The 23,564-nt window shown below is 49.1% G+C and overlaps 1 protein-coding gene across 10 annotated transcripts in view; it reads left to right on the top strand.

Moving 5' to 3' along the window:
* Positions 1–3,433: 3,433 nt before the first annotated feature.
* LOC149864406 (uncharacterized) overlaps positions 3,434–23,564 on the top strand; it is a 32,995-nt gene continuing 12,864 nt past the window's right edge. For 5 of the 10 annotated variants that reach the window (XR_016442687.1, XR_016442686.1, XM_090049711.1 and 2 more), the window contains exons 1-2: positions 3,434–3,514; positions 4,555–4,629. Coding sequence is in view for 3 of the 10 variants with exons in the window: in XM_090049711.1 (XP_089905837.1) it covers positions 4,607–4,629 (23 nt within the window). In the remaining 7 variants the exon portion in view is untranslated. The other 5 variants (XR_016442688.1, XM_090049712.1, XM_090049716.1 and 2 more) reach the window with 2 other exon arrangements.

Here is a 23,564-nt window from a genome sequence, read left to right as displayed (position 1 = left end):
CCCTGTCTGGGGCTGAGTATCCTTGCAGTGCCCCCTTCGCCACCCCACAGCAGCAGGGGGCGAAGAAACCCCAAGCACCAAACAGAGCCCCCCCCACCCCACAGTGGTGGGGGACAGAGAATAGGGGGAAGAGTTTGCCTCTGGGGCTGGGCAACCCTGCATGTACAGATTGTTCCCAGCTGTCAGAGAGCTGCTGGGGTGGGCAGAGCACTCCTGCTCCTCCTCCCTCCACCCTCACAGCAGACACTCACTCTTCCCCCACCCTATGAGCCCTGCAGGTATGGCAGGGGTTTTAAATCTTCCTCAGTCTAACTTAGGCCTGCTGGGGCCTGGCCATGCCCCCTCGTAGCTCAGCTTCCCTGTTGGAAGGGAAGGGCTGCTCTAGCACCGTCATGTTTCTAGCCTGAGCTACTGCAGGCATGTGCCAAACATCTATCCACTTGCAAACTTGTTCACCCTCTACAGGTTATACTAACTTGCAAAGATTGAATCAGTTTAGGTTCCAGTTTTTTGAATGTTTGTCCCTAGTCCTAGCCTGGTACATGCATACACTTGAGGGACAGGAGGTTATATGCATAGTATGGGCTCCCCAAGAAGCCTAATGGATGAGTTATGTAAGTGGCCAGAAAAGAAACCATACTTAAACCTTGCTAGGAGAGCAAGTCTTGGTTTTCAGTTTTCCCAGACATAGGAAAGGCTTTGGTCCCTCAGCCACTGGGCTGAGTATTCTGGCTGATGGGAGAAAAAAGCAGAAGGCCTTGGCAGAAAGGTCAGAGCTAGAAGCTGCTTTCTAACCTTTTGAGCAGAGTAGAAGCTACTATCTTGGGTTTAAGATATAGGGTAAAATCAGAAGATTATTTTTCTTTTTTTATTGTTTTAGCTCAACATACGGTGACTGATTTCTTAAGTTTGCTCTTTTTTTTTGCTCTTATAATAAATCTTTTTGGTATCTTTTATAACACGCTTCTCAGTGAAAACTGTAATCTCAGAGCATTTGACATGCAGGCAGGCCTCTTCTCCAAAAGGGGGGGACCTGTCATTTCTGAGTACATGACAAGACAAGCAAAATATGCTCAGCTAAAAGCTGGTAAGACCTGAGTGAAGTAGGTAAAGATGAGCTACCAGAGGTAGCTGGAGATGACCTTTACAGCATCCCAGTCCATCCTCAGTGGTCATATAGCAGGTAGCACAGAGGGGTTTGGGGCTGAAGAACACCCCGAAAGTATGAGAATACCAGGGAGAGTGCTTTAAAGGTGGACCTAGCCATATGCGGGGTTGGGGTGTGTTGCACTGATGTTTTTCCTACTTTATTTTATATTTATAGGTCTTGCTGCATTTTTTTTAACCTTTTCTGTGCTCTCAAAAATAAGCGGTCCTTCCCCTTCATTCCCTGAGGGGGTTACCTGACATTAGTCTTCAACCATCTTGCTGTGGGTGAGGAACATCTGGTTGGAGTCATTGCCTTCCTCCAGCTTCCTAAATCCTGCCCTAAAGAACCATATTCTCTGAGCCCCAACCATGACACAAGTAGTTAATGTTTTTACTGAAAGCTGCAGAGTTAATGGAAACATAATAACACCTATAACCTATTAAAAGCAAACACTATAACTTGAACAAAAGGGGAAAGCAGCACTAGATAAATGTATGACAAGTGTGGCAGGGCACTGTGCCTGCCACTTGAAGGCCCTGGAGCTGGCAGCCTCCAGGTGCCTAATGAGGGCAGCCATCTTAGGCTCAGAGCTGCCTATATAAACAAGGCAGTTTGGCTGTTAGAGGAAAGGCAACAATGTTGTCTGGCTTGAGGGTTGCTGAGTTTCATCTGGAGGTAAGGGAGGAGCTGTAGGGGGTGGTAGGAGGCTCGTGGTCCTGGGTATAACCAGAAACTACACCCTGCCAGGAGCGGGTGGCCTGGTGGGGCTCCCAGTTGTGTGGGAGCCCCCAGGAAATGCTAGGCTAGTGATCACCCTGGTGAAAGGTGGGTTGGGGCACCTTAACCCCTAGGCCTCACCTTACGGTGGGTTGCAGTACACCAGAGGTGTGGGGGTTTGAGACCCTGAGGAGTAGACCTGGAGCCAGGCAAGGCTATGGCCACCTGAGCCCACCAGTGGAGGGAAGCCCCAAGACCCTGAGTAAAGGGGGTGTTACAAACAGGGTGGAGCCCCCGGTGCGTGCGTGCGCGCGCGCGCGCGGAGGGGGGGCAGGGCGTGGAGCCCCCGGTGCGTGCGTGCGCGCGCGCGCGCGCGGAGGGGGGGCAGGGCGTGGAGCCCCCGGTGCGTGCGTGCGCGCGCGCGCGCGCGGAGGGGGGGCAGGGCGTGGAGCCCCCGGTGCGTGCGTGCGCGCGCGCGCGCGGAGGGGGGGCAGGGCGTGGAGCCCCCGGTGCGTGCGTGCGCGCGCGCGCGCGGAGGGGGGGCAGGGCGTGGAGCCCCCGGTGCGTGCGTGCGCGCGCGCGCGCGGAGGGGGGGCAGGGCGTGGAGCCCCCGGTGCGTGCGTGCGCGCGCGCGCGCGGAGGGGGGGCAGGGCGTGGAGCCCCCGGTGCGTGCGTGCGCGCGCGCGCGCGGAGGGGGGGCAGGGCGTGGAGCCCCCGGTGCGTGCGTGCGCGCGCGCGCGCGGAGGGGGGGCAGGGCGTGGAGCCCCCGGTGCGTGCGTGCGCGCGCGCGCGCGGAGGGGGGGCAGGGCGTGGAGCCCCCGGTGCGTGCGTGCGCGCGCGCGCGCGGAGGGGGGGCAGGGCGTGGAGCCCCCGGTGCGTGCGTGCGCGCGCGCGCGCGGAGGGGGGGCAGGGCGTGGAGCCCCCGGTGCGTGCGTGCGCGCGCGCGCGCGGAGGGGGGGCAGGGCGTGGAGCCCCCGGTGCGTGCGTGCGCGCGCGCGGAGGGGGGGCAGGGCGTGGAGCCCCCGGTGCGTGCGTGCGCGCGCGCGGAGGGGGGGCAGGGCGTGGAGCCCCCGGTGCGTGCGTGCGTGCGCGCGCGGAGGGGGGGCAGGGCGTGGAGCCCCCGGTGCGTGCGTGCGTGCGTGCGCGCGCGCGCGCGCGGAGGGGGGGCAGGGCGTGGAGCCCCCGGTGCGTGCGTGCGTGCGCGCGCGCGCGCGGAGGGGGGGCAGGGCGTGGAGCCCCCGGTGCGTGCGCGCGCGCGCGGAGGGGGGGCAGGGCGTGGAGCCCCCGGTGCGTGCGCGCGCGCGCGGAGGGGGGGCAGGGCGTGGAGCCCCCGGTGCGTGCGTGCGTGCGCGCGCGCGCGAGGGGGGGCAGGGCGTGGAGCCCCCGGTGCGTGCGTGCGTGCGCGCGCGCGCGCGGAGGGGGGGCAGGGCGTGGAGCCCCCGGTGCGTGCGTGCGTGCGCGCGCGCGCGGAGGGGGGGCAGGGCGTGGAGCCCCCGGTGCGTGCGTGCGTGCGCGCGCGCGTGGAGGGGGGGCAGGGCGTGGAGCCCCCGGTGCGTGCGTGCGTGCGCGCGCGCGCGGAGGGGGGGCAGGGCGTGGAGCCCCCGGTGCGTGAGCTGAGTTCTGACCCCAGGAAGCCCTCCAATGCTGGTAGGCAGAGTTTGGGTTAAATATAACATCTGAGCCCCAGTTGAGAGGGGGTCAGTGCTGTGGAACCACAGCAAGAGGAGCCAGTGATCAGAAGCCCCATAGAGGGTGATGTGGGTGTATATAACAGGCCACTAGATTTCCCCCCCCCCCCCCAGCCTTCTCTTGTGGAGGCTGAACAGGTTCAGGTCCCATAGCCTCTCCTTGTAGGGCCTGCCCTGCTGCCCCCAACCATGCAAATGGCCCTCTTCTGGACCCTCTCCACATTGTCCACATCCCTCTTGAAGTGTGGCACCCGGAACTGAACACAGTACTCCAGCTGCAGCCTGACCAGTGTCGCACAGAAGGGGAGGATCACCTCCTTAGACTTGCTTGAGATGCGCATGATAAGGTGCAGCTGGCCTTCCTGACTGCACGCCCACACTGCCTGCCCATGTTCATCTTGGCATCAATGATGACTCCAAGATCCTTTTCTGCCTCTGCACTGATGAGAAGGGAGTTCCCCAGCCTGTAGGTATGCTGCTGGTTCTTCCTCCCCAAGTGCATCACCTTGTACTTGTCAGCGTTGAAACCCATCCTGTTCTCATCCGCCCACCCCTGTAACCTGTCTAGGTCTGATTGCAGCCTATTCCTCCCTTCTAGTGTGCCCACATCCCCCCACATCTTAGTGTCATCAGCAAATTTGAACAGAGTGCTTTTTACACTCTCATCCAAGTCCCTGATGAAGATGTTGAACAGTGCAGGCCTGAGGACCAAGCCCTATGGAACCCCGCTGCCCACATCCCTCCAGGTCTAAAATGACCCATCCACCACCACTGTCTGGGTGCAGCCCTCCATCCAGTTGGCGACCCATTTGATTGTGTAAGTGTCGACACCACAGCTCCCTAGTGGGTTTTTTTTTTTTTTTTTTTTTTTTTTTAAGACGAATCACCATGGTTACTGAACCCAAGAGGCAGAATTGGTTGAATGTGGGAGATGTGAATAAGGAGCTTAACTTAACTTTAAAAACTTTAGAATAGAAATCTTCATCTTTTCTCTTTCAGTTATCTGAAAAATGTCATAGCTATCCATGAAGTACTGGGGCCATCACCTAGTATGAACAGTACTTATACCATGAAGTAAGTACAAATGTGGGGCATTTTGTATTTTGCCACTGTAATTTGGCAAATTCTCACTTCAGATAACAACCACTGTATTTGGAACATTTATCTCTTGCTCTCCATAGGACATGGAGAGCAACTGAATGGGGCAATTTGAACAGATGTCAAAAATACTGGCATTTTAGACCTAAATCCAAGCCCCTTGGAGTCTTGATTTAATATGTTCATTGTCCCTGACAGGCCTTCGTAGATCCCTCCTAGTAATCTGGCACCCTGTTTTGGTGACCACCCTCTTCACCGAGCATTGGTGTTACTAGGTTTGGTTGTATACCTGTGTCACGGAGTCACGCAGGTGCCCCGTGACTGTGAGGGTGATTGGCAGAGCTGCCAATCACCCAGGCAGCTCAGGTGCCGGTTGCCAGGGTGACCAGCTGGGTCCCCTGGCCAGAAGGGGGCAGGGCCTGGCCTTTATAAACAGCTTAGGCCAGAGCCTGCCTCACAGTTCCCTTCTGGCTGCTGCAGGAGCAGGAGCTCTGCGGCTGAGCTGAGCAGCCCGAGGCAAGTGAGGCAGCCTTACCAAACTTACCGGCTGCGATGATGCAGGGAACAAGATCACCTTCAAGGGCAGGTTGATTCGGAGGACCAGGTGAGGCTATTGGGGAGCGAGGAGGCCTCAGCAGGGCCCCCCCCCCCCCCCACAGCTTGGGGGGTTCCGGAAGATCGTGCCAGGGAGGCACAGGCCCCAGAGTGGGCGAGGCGCAAGGAGCGCGGTATGGGGCCCCAGAGTGGGCGAGGCGCAAGGAGCGCGGTATGGGGCCCCAGAGTGGGCGAGGCGCAAGGAGCGCGGTATGGGGCCCCAGAGTGGGCGAGGCGCAAGGAGCGCGGTATGGGGCCCCAGAGTGGGCGAGGCGCAAGGAGCGCGGTATGGGGCCCCAGAGTGGGCGATAGCGCCGGCCCAATGGCGCCGAGACTAGGGCGGTGGTAAGGCCGGCCCAAGGGCGCCGAGAGTTGGGTGGCGGTGGCGCTATAGGCCCCGTGGGGCGCCAGGTGGCCGAGAGGCACCCGCAGTGATAGCGCTGGCCCGATGGCGCTGAGACAAGGGCGGCGGTAAGGCCGGCCCGATGGCGCTGAGAGTTGGGCGGCGGTGGCACTATAGACCCTGTGGGGCGCCAGGTGGCCGAGAGGCACCCGACGGGCGAGGGACAAGACAAACGTCCCCCGGAACAGCTGCGAGGCTTGGGGCGTGCTAAAGGGGAGGTTTGGAGGCACGCGTAGCCCTTCAGGCAGGGCACAGATACACACCCCATTGGGGAGCAGAGACAGGAACAACGATACGGTTCACCAGGGAAACAGGCAGCCTCCATACTATATATATTAGACATCAAAGTCGTGGCGGGCGAGATTCTGAGGGTGCTACATTCACCCTAACGTGACGGTGAGTGGCGCTAGGGAGTTTCACGGCCGCCCTTAGCGCCCGCTCCCTCACAACCTGCTTCACCAACCCCGCTTCTCACCTGCCACGACTTTGCTGTTATCCCAGTGGGGCGGGGCTAGTTCAGAGGTCCCTCGGTGTCCCGGGTTGGCCTCGTCGGCTACATATGGGGCTCCTGCCACCCCTACACACCGGCCTCATGCCACCTGTGGTCTCCACCTGCTCCATGATGGTACGTCAGACTCCTTCCCCGCCGGTACAGATGTCTCAGCCATATAACACTGTATAATTCCCACCACGAATTTGTTACCCTACACCATCAGGAGCGTACTTTTTCAAAGTGATCCTTCTATAAGGCCTACCCCCCTGACCTACCACCAGCGCCCCTATGGTCTGGCCCTGGGAGTAAACATCTCCTGGATGAATATATTATATAGCGCTGTCCCCGTATCCTTTGATCGCTGCCTTCTATTCTAGGCGGCAATCCCGCCCTGATCTTTCTCTCCTGCCAGGCAAGCCTTCTGCCTCACACTCCTCTTTGGTGCTTCCCGCACGCACCGCCACGGCACTTACTTCCTGCAGCTCGGGATCTTCCTGGGTGGTCTTGATTCTCCGCTGCTCACCCGATCTGGCGCTGTAGGCTTTCTCTGCCGGTGATCCCACCATTCTGCCTCTTCTCCCAGCTACCGGACTCTCTAGCACTTCAGCTCGGCAGCTCTTGTCCCGCTGGGCTGTCGTCGGGGACGGCTTTGCCAGCCATCTGTTCCCCTCTTCATCTGCCCCTGCCGGAGTGGCAGATGCCATTTTTAAATCTCCCGGGCGGCAGGTGACGTCACCATCAGCTGCCAGCCGCAGCTGTACATGGACACGGCTAACGAGCCGCGCAGGCTCTCCCTTCACCGCAGTGTCCTGCTCTCCTGGTAGGTCTTCCCGGCCCCTTCAGGTCCCGGGACATTCATTGATTGCAAATGGGGATACATCACCACTGAGCTGAAAGAATCTTCTGAGTTAGTTTTTTTTTTTTTTTTTTTAAAAGTGGTTTAAAATTCTCATGCAGTGTTGCTGAAGGTGTCAGTATAACATCTTTTTAAAATTCACATAGTTAAATTAGCTTTTGTTGTTACAACGTAAGGAACTTTAATAAAAAGGAACCATTCCTCTCTTTCCAAATTGCCCAATACTGTTACTTCCAGGTTCCTCCAAAGATGCACTAATCTATTTTAAAATCTCTTTGATGCACCTTAGGTGCTATATATATAAATAGAGACTTCTTTACTTCTCTAGGGAGCATTTTATCTGCAGTATCACTGACAATACATCTTAATTTCAGAAGAGCTGGGCAAAGAAAGAAGAAGTTTTTCTTTCCCCTCCCCCCGAGCCTTACCATATGTGACAGAAATAGGAATAAACACAACAGAGGCATATATAGTAGAAGTAAACAGGGGGGAAAAAAGTGAGTTCATATGAATTTCTTGACTGATGGGAATTTGATTTTTCAAAATACCACCTTCCTACCTAATGTACAGCACTAGTAAAATAGAAACAACTTGCAAACGGTGAACTCATCGTGTTTACTCAAATCTTTTTTGCAATAAAAAACACACCAGAAAACGATCATAAATCGTGTTTCTATCCTGCTGTAAACAAATGATAGGAATTGTTATCCTAGTTTGGGTAGCAAATTAAGCTAAAGTTTTTTGGAGCACAAATGAATGTAAAAATTACTTTTTTTCCCATACAAACACAGATTGGGGGAGGGGGGTGTTCTTTGCAACCTCCACAACACTTGGAGGGAATGAGGGCTTCTGGAGAACTGAAAGAGCTCAGCACTTTGTATGTTCAGTCACCTTGTCATCGTGTGGCAATGATGTTGCTTTCATCTCAAACAACAACAGAAGAAAGGAATCAAGTTTTAAGCAATTTCTCTCTGGAACAGAAGAGACCCCTCTTTGTTCTGAGGATAGACTTACATGATTTGTAAGCTTCTAAGATGTCCTGGTAAACTTGGTATTTATAACTAGCTAAAATTTTGTATCTGAAGTTTGAGGGTCTGTTTGCATTCTTGGTAAATGGGAGTGCCAAATGTGTTTTAAACACAGTGGTTAAAAAAAGTAGTCTAGGTATAAAATGACAGTAGCTATATTTGTCTAAGTTGCTGAGAGTATCAAATGATAAAGAAACTGAAAATAACGCTCAAGTTTATTACATGTGAAACTTGTAAGTACCAGATGCAACACATGGACATATGAACAAGTTATTTTGAAGTTAAAAATTTAAATAAGAAAAGATTGGGGCAGCCATTTATCATGTATTAGTTGCTATAGTTACTACCCTGGTGAAAGCTCTTACTTCACAGTCCATGGAAGCCAAAATGTAGCAATAAACTTTTTTTTTTTTAATTTAGAGCTTAAGTTACAGTGGTTGTCTTCCATTACTGGTGCCAATTTACCATGCAGGTGCTGATGCATAGTAAAGCCATATCCCCTTTTTCCCTGTGGTGAATTATTCAAATATCCATAGACAAAATACCATACATTTCTTGCATACAATGCACCTTTTTTACCCAAATACAGATGCTGGGAATTTGAGTGCACACTGTGTGAGAAATATGATAAGAGTAGTTTCTGCCACTCTGGGTGAAACTGAAGTTTTTAAAATCTGAAGCTGTCTACAGGGAGAAGAACAATGAGCAGGCTCACCCCTCTTGCTTGGGGGTGGGCAATTATTTCATGTGGATGTCTGCTTAATGAGTTTTGGTTAGGCATTGAAGGCGGCAAAGGTAGCCCTCACCCCCACATGGCAGGTGCCTTGCACCATTGTCGCCATCTTGTAACTGGAAGTCCTGTCCCCTAATCCCTGACCTCTGCTGCTGGGAGTCTTTCCCCTTCCCCAGGAAGTACTTCTCTTGCGGAAGGGGGCAGGTTGCTCGTATATTGTGTTTGGAAGGGTGGGTTGTATGGTTGGGGGGATGTGTGGGTATGGTGTAGGTGCAGTGTGTGAGGGCATAGGAGGGGTGTGCTTGTGGGAGGGGGTGGGGGTATGTGTGGGTGTGGGATGTCTGTGGGTGTGGTTGAGGTGTGGGCTGTTGTGGGACTTCTGGGTGTGTGGGTAAGGTAGGGGTGGGGCATGTGTGGGGTATCACATGGATGCATGTGGGATGTGTGGTTGGGGTATAGGGTGTATGGGACTGTTGGATGTGTGAGTGGATATGATGACGGGGTGTGCATGCATGTGTGGGTGGGTTGGGTGTGCATGTGTAGGGGCTTCTCCCTTGCCTGCCTGGATTGTAGGCAGCAGCCCATAGAACTGGTCCCCTGGATCACCCCTAGGCTCAGGAAGGGATCTCTAGCTTTGAAATCCTCAAGGTAAGTGCCAGGTAGTGTCCTGCAGTGCTAATTACACCATTAACAGTCCATGCACCCAGTGCCTTTCATTCTGTGCTGACTACTTTTGTGTGTGGAGCGTCCCCGGTTACTCCCCCACAGTCCATGATAACAATTTACAGGCCAGGCTCAGTCACTTTTGAGTTCAAAGTGGGTAAGGGATTCCCACACCCTTGCCTCAGCTTATCACCACTAATTACCTCATTAGCATCTTGTTACTAGCATCTTAGTCTCTCTCTGCAGTTTGGTGCCGGTGCAGCTCTGGCAGTTCCCTCACCATCAGAGCTGGCACCTTGGACCCTGGAGCAATCATCCCCTGAGCTCCAGGGTCACCAGCTTCCCCTTCTGGGTCTCGCCCTGAGACCCCTTCTCTAATTAGGGTCTCTTCACCTCACCACAGCGCGGAGCCTCAGCTTTTCCCCAGACTCACCGCTGCAGCTGGAGTTGCTTTGTAAGTAATTGATGGCATTGCCAACTTGCCATCCACATGATCCCTTGATCTCGACGCCTCTCTGGGTCTCAGATCCCTCTACTGGATCCTTTTACCTCTGGGGTCTCAAGCAGCCCCTGGTTCTGTCCATTGGTGCCCAAAGTTGTTTTCTTTGGGACCTCCCCCTTTTTATCTTCAGAAGTAGTGTCCCATTGGCCTACCTTGTGTGATTTGGGGAATCTTTTCCCAGCTGCCCAGGATTTTCCCCAAGTAACAGGGCTCCCAACAGGGACCCTGTTACAGGTATGTATAGATATTTGAGGAGGTTAGGGGGAGGTTAAATTGATCTAAGGACCCCAATTTTGGAGGGGCTAATGGGAGAATTGGGGGACAGGTAGGGTCTGTGGGGAGGAATTTGAGGGTCATATCTCTTTTCCCCCTCCCCCCCCCCAGACGAGGGCCTATTTTTAGCCCCCTGCTTCCCCCCCGCCCAGCCCATCTTCTCCTCTCCCCAACCTAACTTACTTGGTTGGCTCCCTGATACTGGCAAATACCAGTAAACTCACATTGGAATAGCTTCTGGTATGGTTGGGGGTTGGTGGACTTGAGGAGCTGGCTGCTCCATTGAGGAGGGGAGTGTCCATCTGTAGGTGATGTCAGGGGGCTACATCAGATTTTTAAGAACAGAATATTTTTTGAACTGGTTGTTTGAACAAAATATTAAATCTTGTTACTTAAAGGAATTGTAGGGAACAGATTAGAAGGGCTAAGGTGGCAACGGAACTAAAATTAGCAGTGGGGATAAAGGACAACAAAGTCCTTCTTTAGGTATGTAGGGAACAGGAGGAAACAAATGGGAGTGTGGGGCCACTGCTCAACAGCTCAGGACAGCTGGTTACCAGTGCTCAGGAGAACCAAACTCCCGAATGACTATTTTACTTCAGACTTTCACAGGCACAAGAGGCCAGATAAGGCACAGAAGGAGCAGGGTAGGAATGACCACATTCCTACTATTGCCGTAGAACTGGTGTGTGACCAATTTATAATATTGGACATATAGAAATCATCAGACCTGGATGAATTTCATTTGAGGGTGCTGAAGGACCTGGCTGAAGTCCTAGTGGAAACCCTGGTGAAGTTCATCCAGAACTCATGGCACTCTGGAGAGGTCCTTGAGGACTGGAAGAGGGCCAATGTTGTGCTCATCTTCAAGAAGGGGAAGAGGGAGGACCCAGGTATCTATAGGCCAATTAGCCTAACTTCTATCCCAGGGAAAACCCTGGAAAAATTTGTCAAGGAGTCTATATTTGATAGGCTTGCAGAAGGTAGGATTCTGAATGACAGACAGCGTGGCTTCATCACTGGCAGGTCTTTTCTTACTGACCTCATCTCCTTTTATGATCAGGTAACTCACCTCCTGGATAAGATAGAAGAGGTTGACATTGTATACTGTGACTTCCAAAAAGCTTTTGATCTGGTATCCCACAATTTTCTCATGGAAAAAATTGGAGACTGTCAGATTAACTGCAAGATGGTTAGGTGGGTAGGAATCTGGTAGGACCCAGAGTTCTACTGGACTGAGCTGTGTTGTTTTAGCAAGAAGTGGCCGGTGGGGTCCCTCAGGGGCCGGTTCTTGGTTCAGTGCTTTTTAATATCTTCGTCAATGATTTAGATGCGAAGATGATGAGCTCAGTGACCAAGTTCATGGATGACACCAAGTAATGGGAACGTGTGATCATGTTTGAAGATAGGCTGCAGAGACAGGCTGCCAAGATGGGTGGATCAGAACCAGATGAGGTTTAACATTGAGAAATATGAAGTGTTCTACTTGGGGATGAACAATCCCCTGCACACCTACAGGCTTGGCAATGGCAATCTAACCAGCACTCTGAATGAAAGAGACCTGGAGGTAATAACTGACCACAGTATGAACATGAGCCTGCAGTGTGATGCTGTAGCTAATAGGGCAAACAATACTCTGGCATGCATCAATCATTGCATCTCCAGCAAAACCAACAAAGTGATTCTTCCACTCCACTCAGCATCAGTGAGACTGAAGATGGAGTACTGTGTCCAGTTCTGGGTGCCACACTTCAACAAGGACTTCAAAAAACTCAAGAAAGTCCAGAGAAGGGCCACCCATATGATTAGAGACTGCCATAGCAAGCTATATGAGGTAAGGGTGAGGGACCTGGGACCCTTCAGCCTGAAGAAGAAAAAGCTAAGAGGGGACTTGATAGCAGCATACCGCTACATCAGGGTCATACATCAAGGGCTCAGGTTCACAAGGGCACCCTTGGAAAAAACCAGGAGCAATGGTCATAAACTCCTGGAAGACCGTTTCAGGCTCAACGTTAGGAAAAACTTCTTTACAGCTAGAGTGTCCAGACTATGGAATAAGTTACCTCCAGAGGTGGTGCAATTGCCTACCTTGGAAAGCTTGAAGAGGAGATGGGACAGTCACCTTGCTGGGGTCACTTGACCTCGGTTATCTTTCCTGCTGGACCTGATGATCTCCTGAGGTCCCTTCCAGCCTACATTCTATGAATCCATGAATCATTTAAGTTGACCTGAACTGATTATCTTTTGAAAGTATTGGCTCCTGATTTTTTTCTTGTTGAATTTTGTATTATGTCCACATGTGTCACTTAATACAGTTGATATATCAAGTTTTCCTAGGAAGACTTTTATTGGTCATCTCTCCATAGTGTGAATAAAACTTTGCATGAGTTTTTTTGATAACTTCAGTATTATTAACATAATTTTAAAATACCAGACTGTGTTGATACAGTCACAATAATAGGTTTTGACTTTAACCTCCAGTAGTGGTGAATTCCACATGCTGTGAAAGACAACAGCAATGAAAAAGAATGCTGTGAAAGGTTTGTACTGTCAAACTGACTGCCAGTTTTCTTCCCTTTAGGTTTATCTTGAGGTTTTTTTTGAGTTCAATACAGCACAGCACTGCAAAGAGACAACAATAAATATGTCAGAAACCATCGTGTTTTTTTCATTTTCTTTCTTTTGTCTTCACATTTAAAAAATTCCCAAGACACTCTCTGCTCTTCTTCCTACTTGATGTTTTCTAGACATTTGGGGTGTGATCTGCAACCCTTGTCAACCTTCTATCATCTTGCATCCCATCTGAAGACTGCATGGCAAATAGCCACCTGCCTTGTTTGTCTGCACAAGCCACCTGGCTTGTTTGGCTGAACTGAGGAATGGAAACTGCTAGACTTTATGGCACCAGAGCCAGCCTCCCAAACAAACTTCCACTGGGGCTAGAGAAATCAGCATTCTAGTGTTTTCAGTTATGGGGCAGATCATAGTGCAACACCTTCCAGAAGTTCTGGCTTGAAGCTGGTAACCACAAAGCCTTGGGAAGCCCCCACTATAAGGCTCAATTCCTGGTCCTGTACAATAGGAACCTTGAAAGCCATAAGGACTTTGGAACCAGGACTCTGGGAGCTTCTGATTTTACAGCATGAAGTATAATCTTGGAACCTAAGAAGTCTTTTGATAGATTTCCATGATCTGTGACTCCAGAGCACTAGATTGTGGAGCTGCTCAGATGTCATCTTCTCACACCCTTGAGCACCTCTTGTGCACTAAAGTTGATATTCCTGTTAAGAATGTTCTACAAAGCTGCTTCAGAATCCAGGGAGCTTACTCCTGCTTTGGAGAGGTTTTGCTTTGGAGATACTGTACTTTGGTGATTTGTATTTAAAAATATATATATCAAAGCAAAGTAAGCTCCCAATATATAACTATGTATTGTTTTCAGTCTGATTTTGAACCAAAACAATTTCCTGCCAACTGGAAATGCTGTGGTTTCCAGCTTTACATGGAGGTCTTGGTCATCTTATTTCAGTTTTTGCTTTCCTCCACATCTATCAGATTTTACCTAGGACCCTTGTGATTGTGGAGCATGCCCATCCACAGATATCTGCTCCTATCCAGGCAAATAGAAAGACATCTTTCCCACTTGTCTTGCTCTCTCCATGAAGTCTTACAGAAATACTTAGTGTGTATCTCATTAGCATTGAGTCAGAGCTATGAATAATTTTGTGGATATTTTTATGCAAGTGTGGGGAGTCTGCAGACAAAGTATTGTGCCACTTTGAAGTGCTAGAATAACTGTTTAAGGAAAGAGAGCCCTTAAAGCACAATTCCCTTAGTAACTTTTCCATACCATGTGACTTTCAAAATGCTGTACAGCCTTCCCACTTTCAGTCTTAACACATTTAAGTGCCATAAGGATGTACATGGTATGTAGTATACTTGGTGAGGGATATTAGAACTGACTTAAACTGTAAGTGTTGGGGATATACAGTACTTTAGGAGTTAAAGTACTGTAAACTCTAAAATTGATCTCTAGTTAAATAACAATTTGGCTTTTTATAAATTCATGAGCTAAAATTGCTCTGTAACAATGCACAGTATCCTATTTTTTATTCAACACTGTTTCCACTTTTCAGTGTCTTGTCTGACTTTGTACATAGGTTGGAAAGTAGTGCGATGCATCATTTTATGTTCTTTTCCACCTTTTATGGGCCTCTTTTTGCTGTCAATCATTTGACAACATTCTGTCAAAAATAATATAGAAAATTTAGTTTCTGATATGGCTGAAGAGCATTAACCTGTAAACAAACCCACAAGACAGAAATCAGAAGTAATGATTACCTAGGGTCATTGCAGCGATGACAAAGACCCAAATGAAAACCAAATAGTTATGGCTACTTGGCATAACAAAGCAATAGCACTTAATTTGGGGTTTATGTGAGTGAAAGTAGATAAGAAATATTGAATAATTATTGATAACGCATATATCCTTTTTTAAAAAATATGCAATTTCATAATGTGTGTAATGGAAGTCCTTCAAAAGCAACCAGGGGAATGTGATTAAAAATTTGCATAGGCCCATAACTATAGAAAGAATTAGCTGCATAAAGTGAGACTTAATCAGAGTTTGGGCACCTGAATCCAAAAGTAGAATCCTCAAATCCCCATCTAAGTCTATGGTCTCTTAAATCCACTGGTTCATATTTCTCTAGGCTGTTACCAGATTTGCCTGCTACTTTGGGGTGTGCTCATTTATTTGGGCTAGGGCCTTGGTAATTCTATCAATGTGCTGCTTGTGTTACTTGTGTTTCTATACAGAGCTGTATTTCTCCCTTCTGCAAGTCCTCACTCCAATGGAACTATCTTGAAGGACTCAGTTTAGTGGGGCTGGGTTCCTCCAGTCCCCAAGTCAGTCATATACACAAATTAACATAACATGCCTGACCTGGCTGGGTTGATCAGCACAGACAGGCTGACATCCTCATATGCCAAGAATCAGTTCATCAGAGCAACAATAAACTACAGTCAGACACAAGCACACAGTTAAACAGAATACCCCTGAATCCGATTGGGTGTCCAGATGACACCCTCGTGAGCCAGCATTCAGTTCATTAGGGCACGTCTGAGCCAAACTCGGGCAATCAGCCTGTACAAGCTGATCCCCTTATGTGTTTCAAACTCAGCACGTCCCAATCTTTTAGCCTCTTGATGAGCAGACCCCACAGTACTTTTGGGTCTTCACAGGGATCTTTAGCTTAGGTAAAAGAAGTGTTGCTGCAGAGCAAGTGGGGAAGGAGAAGTAAATAAGGAAAAATATACCCAGTTACCATCAGTTTGACTATAAAAGTTATTTATTCTTAAGTATATGAAGTATACAACGTCACTAGCAGTAATAGACATGCAAAGGAAAAACAAACACACAATCACCCTGGTTTCACTAAGTATCTGGGGAAACTTAGCTCAAGCTTACCTAATACAGTTCAGGTTCAGAACTCTCTTCTCTTCTCTCTCTAAGCATAATGAGAGAGCTGGAATCTCACCAGTCCAAGGCACTCAAGTTGCAAAGCTGACAGGTTAAAGTTCCCAGCATGATCCTTGAAGGGAGATGATCTTCCTCCTTCAGCCTCTCCAGAAGAAAGCAGGTGGTGTCAGAGCACACACACTGCTGCTTCTTTTACAGATTTTTATACCCTCAGTTCAGCTTCTTTCAAGCATTCTCAATAGTGTAAATCAAATTGTCTCTTCTATTGACAAGGGGTTATCTGTTTGGAATATCTCAGGAAACTGATATTCAGGAAACGCCTACTTAGGAGCCAGCTTGACATTCCTATGGATAGCAGATGTACCGATGGGCTATCTCCTGGTGTCTTCAGAAACAATAGATAGCTTGCAGCATGAGGGTTTTGGATTTTTACTTGTTGTGAACAAGGCTCGGCTTAGCATGACTTTTCCAGATCTTACTATAGTCTTTTAACAGATTTCAGGCACTTATTGGAGGTGTTCATAACCTGTTGTGGAAAGGACTTCCACCAGTCTTCTTGGGGAAAAGTATGACAACACTCATGGACAGGGCTCCAACGGACTGGATGCTGTGATGAACCCTTTACCATTGTTCAAATGTTGCCCATACCCCCGACTCACTGTATTGTCTCAGCCTTCCCTAACCCAGACACCGAGTTTTAGCCAATTAAGTTTACATAGTGGGACCAGGGAATGTACAGCCTGAGATGCCTATTAAACTTACTTCTGCTTAGAGGTGTGTGTGTGGGGCGGGGGGGTGGAAAAGTCCTTTGTTAATCCAGATTAGAACTGGTCTGATAAATGCTGAGCTGGGTGTGTGGGTTGATTAGCATTTGGAGCACAGATTCCCCATCATGCAGTGCTCCCCTGCTTTGCTGATCCCAGAATTCATTGCAGTCTCTGCTTCAGGCTTTTTGTTCTCCATCTCTCATGTAAATGAATGGTCATCTGTTCCCATCTCAGATGCAAATGAGACCTAAGGCAGTTGTTTCATTTTTGTCATCCTTATCTGGAGGGTTTTAGGTGTGTCTTTCACTGCATTTTAATCAGTTTCTGTTTAGGGGGGGTGGAATTCTTTGTGAGTCAGACAGTCTGCATCCTGTATCAGGGTTCCCCAAGAACATGGAGCTGAGAGGTAACAAGGCACTAAGAATTGTCTTTTTGGGCATGCCCAGGCTGCCATCTTGATAGGGCTGCAAGGTCTCAGCATCTTTCTCAGAACTACATCTGATTGGGCTCCTCAGATTAGCAGTTCTCATTTGCGCATGTACCCTCAGAGTCCAAATATGGTTGGCATGCTCAGAGCACATGTTAACAGGAGTCTGCTACAGCAGCAGGCTCCCTCTGATCTGCTTTTGTAGTCAGTCTTTAGTATTTTTGCACAGTGGAAAAGGTAAGGAGCACTTCAAATAGCTACTAGTCTGGTAATTAGGGCATTCTCTTGAGAGAAGCCTCCCCCCTACAAAAGGAATTGGTTTCTCCCAGGTTTAGGGTGCAGAACTAATGTGTACCACTTTGTGAATGCTTTAACTACTGAAGTACTGGAAAAAGAGCAGTACCATTACAACCTCCCCCTGTGTCTTTTATTTTATTCTAAAGGAAACTATAGAAGAAAGATCTAGATTACAAATTTTGATCTGACATGGAACCCTCCAGATAGAGCTGGAATATGGGATCAAGAGGCACTTTCTCAAATAGCAGCAGAGAATGGTTTCTTAGCCAGTGAAGCAAGCTGAGAACAAGGGCAGCCAAGAGAGACCCCACAGGTCTTTGTTTGGTCTGAATCAATCACTATTTCCCATTTATAATTCCGGAAAGAGCATCTAAGTTACATGTGGAACAAGGAGACAAAAACATCTGAAGCCAGTGTTCTGGAACCCTCACTTCAGAGGTTACTGTTACTACCTCAACACCACCAAGTGTACACTGGTGAACAATTAATAATAACTAAAAAAAAAAAAAAAAAAAAGAAGCAAAACCATCCCTTCTCTTCACCTAGTTTGCTCTTGAACATAAGAGTTGTGTAGCCTATGTAACTTGGGTATATACTGCCCTTCTCCAATTGAAGGGAATTGTTAGCTGGCAGGTGTGCTGTGGGGGACCTGCAGACCGCTTAGTTTCCCTCCGTCCCTATAGAACTATGCCAGGATAGTCAGGAGACTTAACTATACACAAATTCATTTACATTAACTTTTCACAAGGAAGAGAAACATGGATATCTATATCTATGAGATATCGAAACAGATGACAAACAATACCCTCTGGGGAAATACTATAAAACCTTACACCAGTGCTCAATACAGGTAAGTATCTGATCTGAAACAGATAAACCACAAAATAAATACAGCTAGCCAGATAAACTATAGATAACTATAGGTGAACAATAAATAAGCCACAAATAAATACAAATAAACAACAGGTGAAATAATAGCAACAGGGGATCCCAGAAGAGCCCTAGGACTCTACTCATCTACTAATTAACAAACATGAGAGTTCACAAAACATAAGGCATGACATCACACCATTTATGGTACAAAAAACCTCAAAAATAAATTTAATCCCAAGGGGAAACCCCAATGCCCTTGGGCTTTTTCCCAAGCCCTACAAGGAAGGTGGTAACTTTAGGGGGGGCCTCCAAGTGGGATCTCCACTTTCAGGATCCTTTGAATAACCAGGGCTCCCCTATGGGAATCTTTTTTTACCCTGCAACTTATGGCTTCCAAGGCTGGAGGGTGGTCCTTGTCCTCCACACCTATGCAGGTCTTCTGGGGCCTCTGGCTTGGCCCTATCTGCTGGCTCAGTAGTGTGAGCACTGTCTGGCTCCCTGGACTCAACCCTTTTGCTATGGGTTGGAAGCCTGGGCTGCCTCATGCAACACCAGGCTTGGTCCATTCCTGGACCCACCATGTAGAGCCTCTTGCACCAAGCTCCCAGCCTCATTCTGGGGGTTGAGGACCTGAGCCACCCAAACACTTCAAAAATCCTGCTCTGTGCCTGTGTACCATGTCTCTGGCCACACACCACAGGTTATAGACCTGGGCCACCTCGCACAACCCTTAAGGTCTGGACATTGTGTGCTGTGCTGAGCCCCAAGGGCCTAGCCGCTGGACCCATCTGGCATTCCCCGCTGATGGAAGCCTTTAGGGGCACTGCTTCACCCTGATGAGCAGCTCTTCTAAGCCCTGCTCTTCTCTCTTCTCTGTCCCAAATGTGTCTCCCTCATGTTGGGCACACAGCTCCTTTTATACTCTCCAGGGCTCTGCCCCTGAAGTCTTCCAGACCTGACAGTGTTGCAGTCTACAATCAGGTCCAAGAGGGGGAAGCTCCTCTCCCCCTCCCCTCAGGAAAGGGGCATGAATTAACTTCTCTTGCTGCATCCTGATTGGTGGATGGGCTCCACCAATCAAAACAGCAAAATTTCAAGCCTGAGACTCAACCCAAGGTCTGAAAGGCAAGCCTGCTACAATTGATTCAGTTGAGCTCCTTTTATAGATTATTCTGCAGACGTTATGCAAAGGGTTTGTTTGTATAGTAAATGTAATGTGTGGCATTAAATGTGCTAGTCTGTTTTGGGTGGGCTGCTTTTTAAACTAGAGACAGTGTAGCTGTATCATGGGGTGCTTCAGGTGGGCTGATCAGTCTGTTAAATGATGGTGCCCTCACAACCACCTATCTGGGGAACTGTGCAGGTGGGTTTTTATTGCTTCTGGTTTGTAAAGTAGAACACCCAGAACAATGCAGCATTCTTGAGGACACTAGTTTGGAGCATGGTAAGTTTTGTCATCTAATGCAAGCACACAAAAACAGTTACATGGTCTGGGAATCTTAACACTGGGGACAACTTTCAGCCAATTGAGAGAAGAATAAGGAAGGGGGGCATTTGAGAGCATGATATCTACTAGGGATGTGCAAAGCTTCCATCACTGATTCAATTCAGCCGAATTCAGTGGCCAAATCCAAATTGAATCAGGAGACCCTTTAATCTCTCTGAATTGGATCAGGACCCTCCAAATTTGATTCAGAGAGATTTTATGAGTCGGACATAGACACAGTTTTATATGTTTTTTCTACATACCTCAAGGTACCAGGCAGCTCATGAATGCTGAGACCAGAAGCACTTCCAGTCCACTCCTGGGTCCACAACAGAGTGCACGGGGAACCGCCCCAGCACCTGGGTCTGGGGGAGCACCCGGGGTCCTCCTGCAGCTGATAGCTGAGCTGGGGAGGCACAGATGGGGGCCACCCCACACTCCTGTTGGACACTCCATTCACCCCACCATCTCAGCATTCATAAGCTACACCTGGTACCTTGAGGTATGTAGAAAAAACATTTAAAGCTGTGTCTATGGCCAAATTGCTGATTCCCTGAATCAGCATCGAATCTTCAAATTCACAGATTCGTGGATGCTAGGCTCAGAAGGGACCTCAACAAATCATCAAGTCTGACCCCCTGCCTAAGCAGGAAAGAATGCTGGGGTCAGATGACCCCAGCCAGATGCCTATCCAGCCTCCTCTTAAAGACCCCCACGCTAGGGGAGAGCACCACTTCCTTTGGAAGTCCATTTCAAATTTTGGCCACCCTCACCATGAAGATTTTACTGATGTCTAACCTAAATCTGCTCTCTGTCAGTTTGTGACGATTGTTCCTTATTATCCCAAGAGGTTCCCTGATGAACGGAGTATCTCTGTTACCTTGCTGTGCCCCTTAATGAATTTATAGGTGACCACAAGATCACTTCTGAGCCTTCTCTTGTGGAGGCTGAAGAGCTCCAGGCCCCTTAGTCTCTCCTTAGGGCTTGGGCTGTAAAACCTTGACTGTATGAATGGTCTTCCCCTCAACCCTCTTGTGGCTATCCACCTTCTTAAAGTACAGCACCCAAAACTGGATGCAGTACTCCAATTGCAGTCTGACCAATGCTGCATAGAAGGGAAGTATCACCTCTGGTTCTATTTGTCATGCATCTGCTGATGCATGATAAAGTGTGGTTAGCTTTGCTGATGGTTTGATCACACTGATGACTCATGATCATCTTAGGCATAACCTACCTGCTTCAAATCCATGCTGGTTGCTGTGCTTCATTATTTTTCCCACTGGACTCCCACAAACATGAACCTTAATGATCTTTTCAAAGACTTTTCCAAAGTTGGAGGTGAGACTTACAGGCCTATAATTACTCGGATCCTCCTTCCTCCCCTTCTTGAAAATAGGGACCACGTTGGCCCTTTTCCAGTCTTGCAGCACCTAACCCAAGCATCACGAGTACCCAAACAGCAATGCCAGTGGGTCTGCTATGACACTAGCAAATTCTTTCAGTACTCTTGGATGCAATTCATCTGGGCCTGCTGACTTAAACACATCCAGTCCATCCAAATGACTCTGCGCCAAGTCAGCATTGACAGTTGGTAGGCTGGTATCGCTCTGATTCCTATCTAAGAACCCATTAGTAGATTTACCTTGACCCTTGTTCAAGAACACTGAGGTAAAAAACTTATTGAAGAACTCAGCCTTGTCCCCCTGTCTGTCACTAATTGCTCCTAATTGTTCAGTAGGGGTCCTATGATACTTTTTGTTGTCTTCAATTTGTGTTGCCAGTCTCAGCTCTGTAGTTACTTTGGCCTTTCTGACTGCCTCCCTGCAAGTGCGGGCCAAATAGGTATACTCCTCCTTGGTAGCTTCCCCCTGCTTCTACCACCTATATGTCTCCTTTTTTGCCTTTAGGCTCCCTTGGATTTCTCTGTTTAGCTAAGGAAGGGGGTTTTTTTACCCCTTTTCCCCTTTCCCTTGCACTAGAATCATCTCCCTCTGTGCCCAAAGGATCACTTCCTTTAGGAACGACCACCCTTCCTGGACTCCCATCTCACCAATACTCCTATCTTGCAGTGCTTTGTAGACTAGACTCCTGATCCCACTGAAGTTATCCTTCCTAAAATCAAGCACTTCCACCCTACTAGAGACATGGTGTCTCTTCTACCGGTTATCTGGCTGGACCTCAGCTTGCTTGGTGATGGCTGTAGGCTCCTCCAGCACAGTTTCCTCCACCACACACTTCTCCAGTGCAGCCAGGGCCTAATATCTGTTCCCCAACTGCACCAGGGGAGCTGTCTCTGCAGTGAGAGGTCTGGCCTGAGAGATGACTGTCCTCCGCTCTCCTGCATCTGCTTCAGGGCATTCCCTTGCTGCTTCTCCATCAGCTGAATTGAATTGGGACAGTGATCCAAATCAGTGAATCAAATCACTGTCCCCCAAATCGGGTCAAATCCAAATCAAATACAGCTCACTTTGGACATCCCTAATATCTACCACCTTTTAGTTAGTTATCATAATTAGATGATAGACACTTCGAAAGAAATGCCATAGCAGGCAGACAGATTGAAAGTGAGTGTTTTCATCACCATTAAGTCACAATTTTCATATCCTTCCATCATACTATCCTGAGTTCAGTCCTGCAGTTCTCCACCATCCAAACCTTTTGTGAAAGACAATGATAATAGGATCAGTGCCAGAATTTTTGGAAAAGAGGATTTACACATGTACAGATAAAGCAATTCAAATTTTCTCATTTAATTAAATGTTTCAAGTGTTTTATAACATCCAAATGACCAGCAGGGAAGGTTAAATTTTAAATGATTTAAGTCAGATACCACTGCAGATTTTTAACAAGGCAGCTTTGTATCGTGTCTATAAGAATCTCTATATTTGCAGGTTTGATCAAGGTTAGGGAAGTGATTTTAAGTGCATGCAAGTAAACATTGAGACCTATGCAGGAAAATTTCTAGAGGTGATGGTGCATAAACAAATTATCATATTTACTTGCATACCACATGCCCAAAATCAGATATGCACCCTAGTTTTGGTAGGCTGGATGTAGAAAAAAATATTTTTCAGGAGTTGTGACTGACTTCATGACATACAGCAAGTCCTCCTGTTAACATACAGATGAATGCACACATGCCTCTTGCCTTGCCTCAAACGTGCGGGAATGAAAAATCGTTCCCTTTGCAGCACAGGGAGAAAATTAGACCCCTGGATATCCAGAGGTTTAAAAAAAAATGAAGTTTAAAAAAGAGGAGCAGGGCACGGTCCCAGACTGTGTCCTGATGCAACCAGAGGCTGGGTGCTTCACGGAGATGCTCTAGCTGCCAGAGCATCTCTACTGTTGGCCCCTTGCCCTGGTGCTGAAACACACTGCTGGCCAGGCTGCATGTTTCAGCACCAGGGCTCTGGTGCTGGTAAGTAAGGGGTCAGGGGGTTGGAGGAGTGGGGAGGGGACCATGGGGGGACCCCTGACAACCCAGCCCACTCGCCCACCTCCTCCAACTTCTGCCATGGCTGCCCCCCACCTTGCCAGCCCTCCTAAGGCCCCCAAACCCTGCTGTGGCCAGCCCCTGACCCCTGTCCTGGCTGGCCTCTCCCCCTGCCTGCCCCCTGAGGCCCCCAAACCCTGCCCTGGTCAGCCCCATCTCCCCTTGCCCCCCGTAGTTTAAAAAAACAAAAACCCAGGCACCTACCAGCTCCAATTGCCATCTGGCTGACTGGGGCCCTGCCCATACAGTGCTGGGCAGGCTGAGAGCCCCAGTGGCCCCAACCTGGGCCCTCCGGCCCCCCCACCCCCCGCTGTTCTGTGCTGCCCTGGGTGCTCTGCCATGAGACCATGAAGGCCCCCAACCCCTGCTTCTGAGGTAAGCAGAGGCTTTTTCCCCATTTTTTTCTGTTCTTTTTCTGGCTTTTTAAGTGATGGTGCCTGGATTGTGGGGGTAGACTTGTGGGCCTGGGGGTGCAAGTTGGGGGGTGAAGCTGGGTGGGGCAGCCATTTGGGAGTCTGGGGGGATGGGGATGTGGCTGGGT

This window comes from Crocodylus siamensis, chromosome 5, assembly GCF_052110815.1.
Source record: "Crocodylus siamensis isolate JL-2025a chromosome 5, ASM5211081v1, whole genome shotgun sequence".
Classification (NCBI taxonomy): domain Eukaryota; kingdom Metazoa; phylum Chordata; order Crocodylia; family Crocodylidae; genus Crocodylus; species Crocodylus siamensis.
Note: the sequence above shows the minus strand (reverse complement) of the source record. Positions and strands in the feature narration are given on the sequence as shown.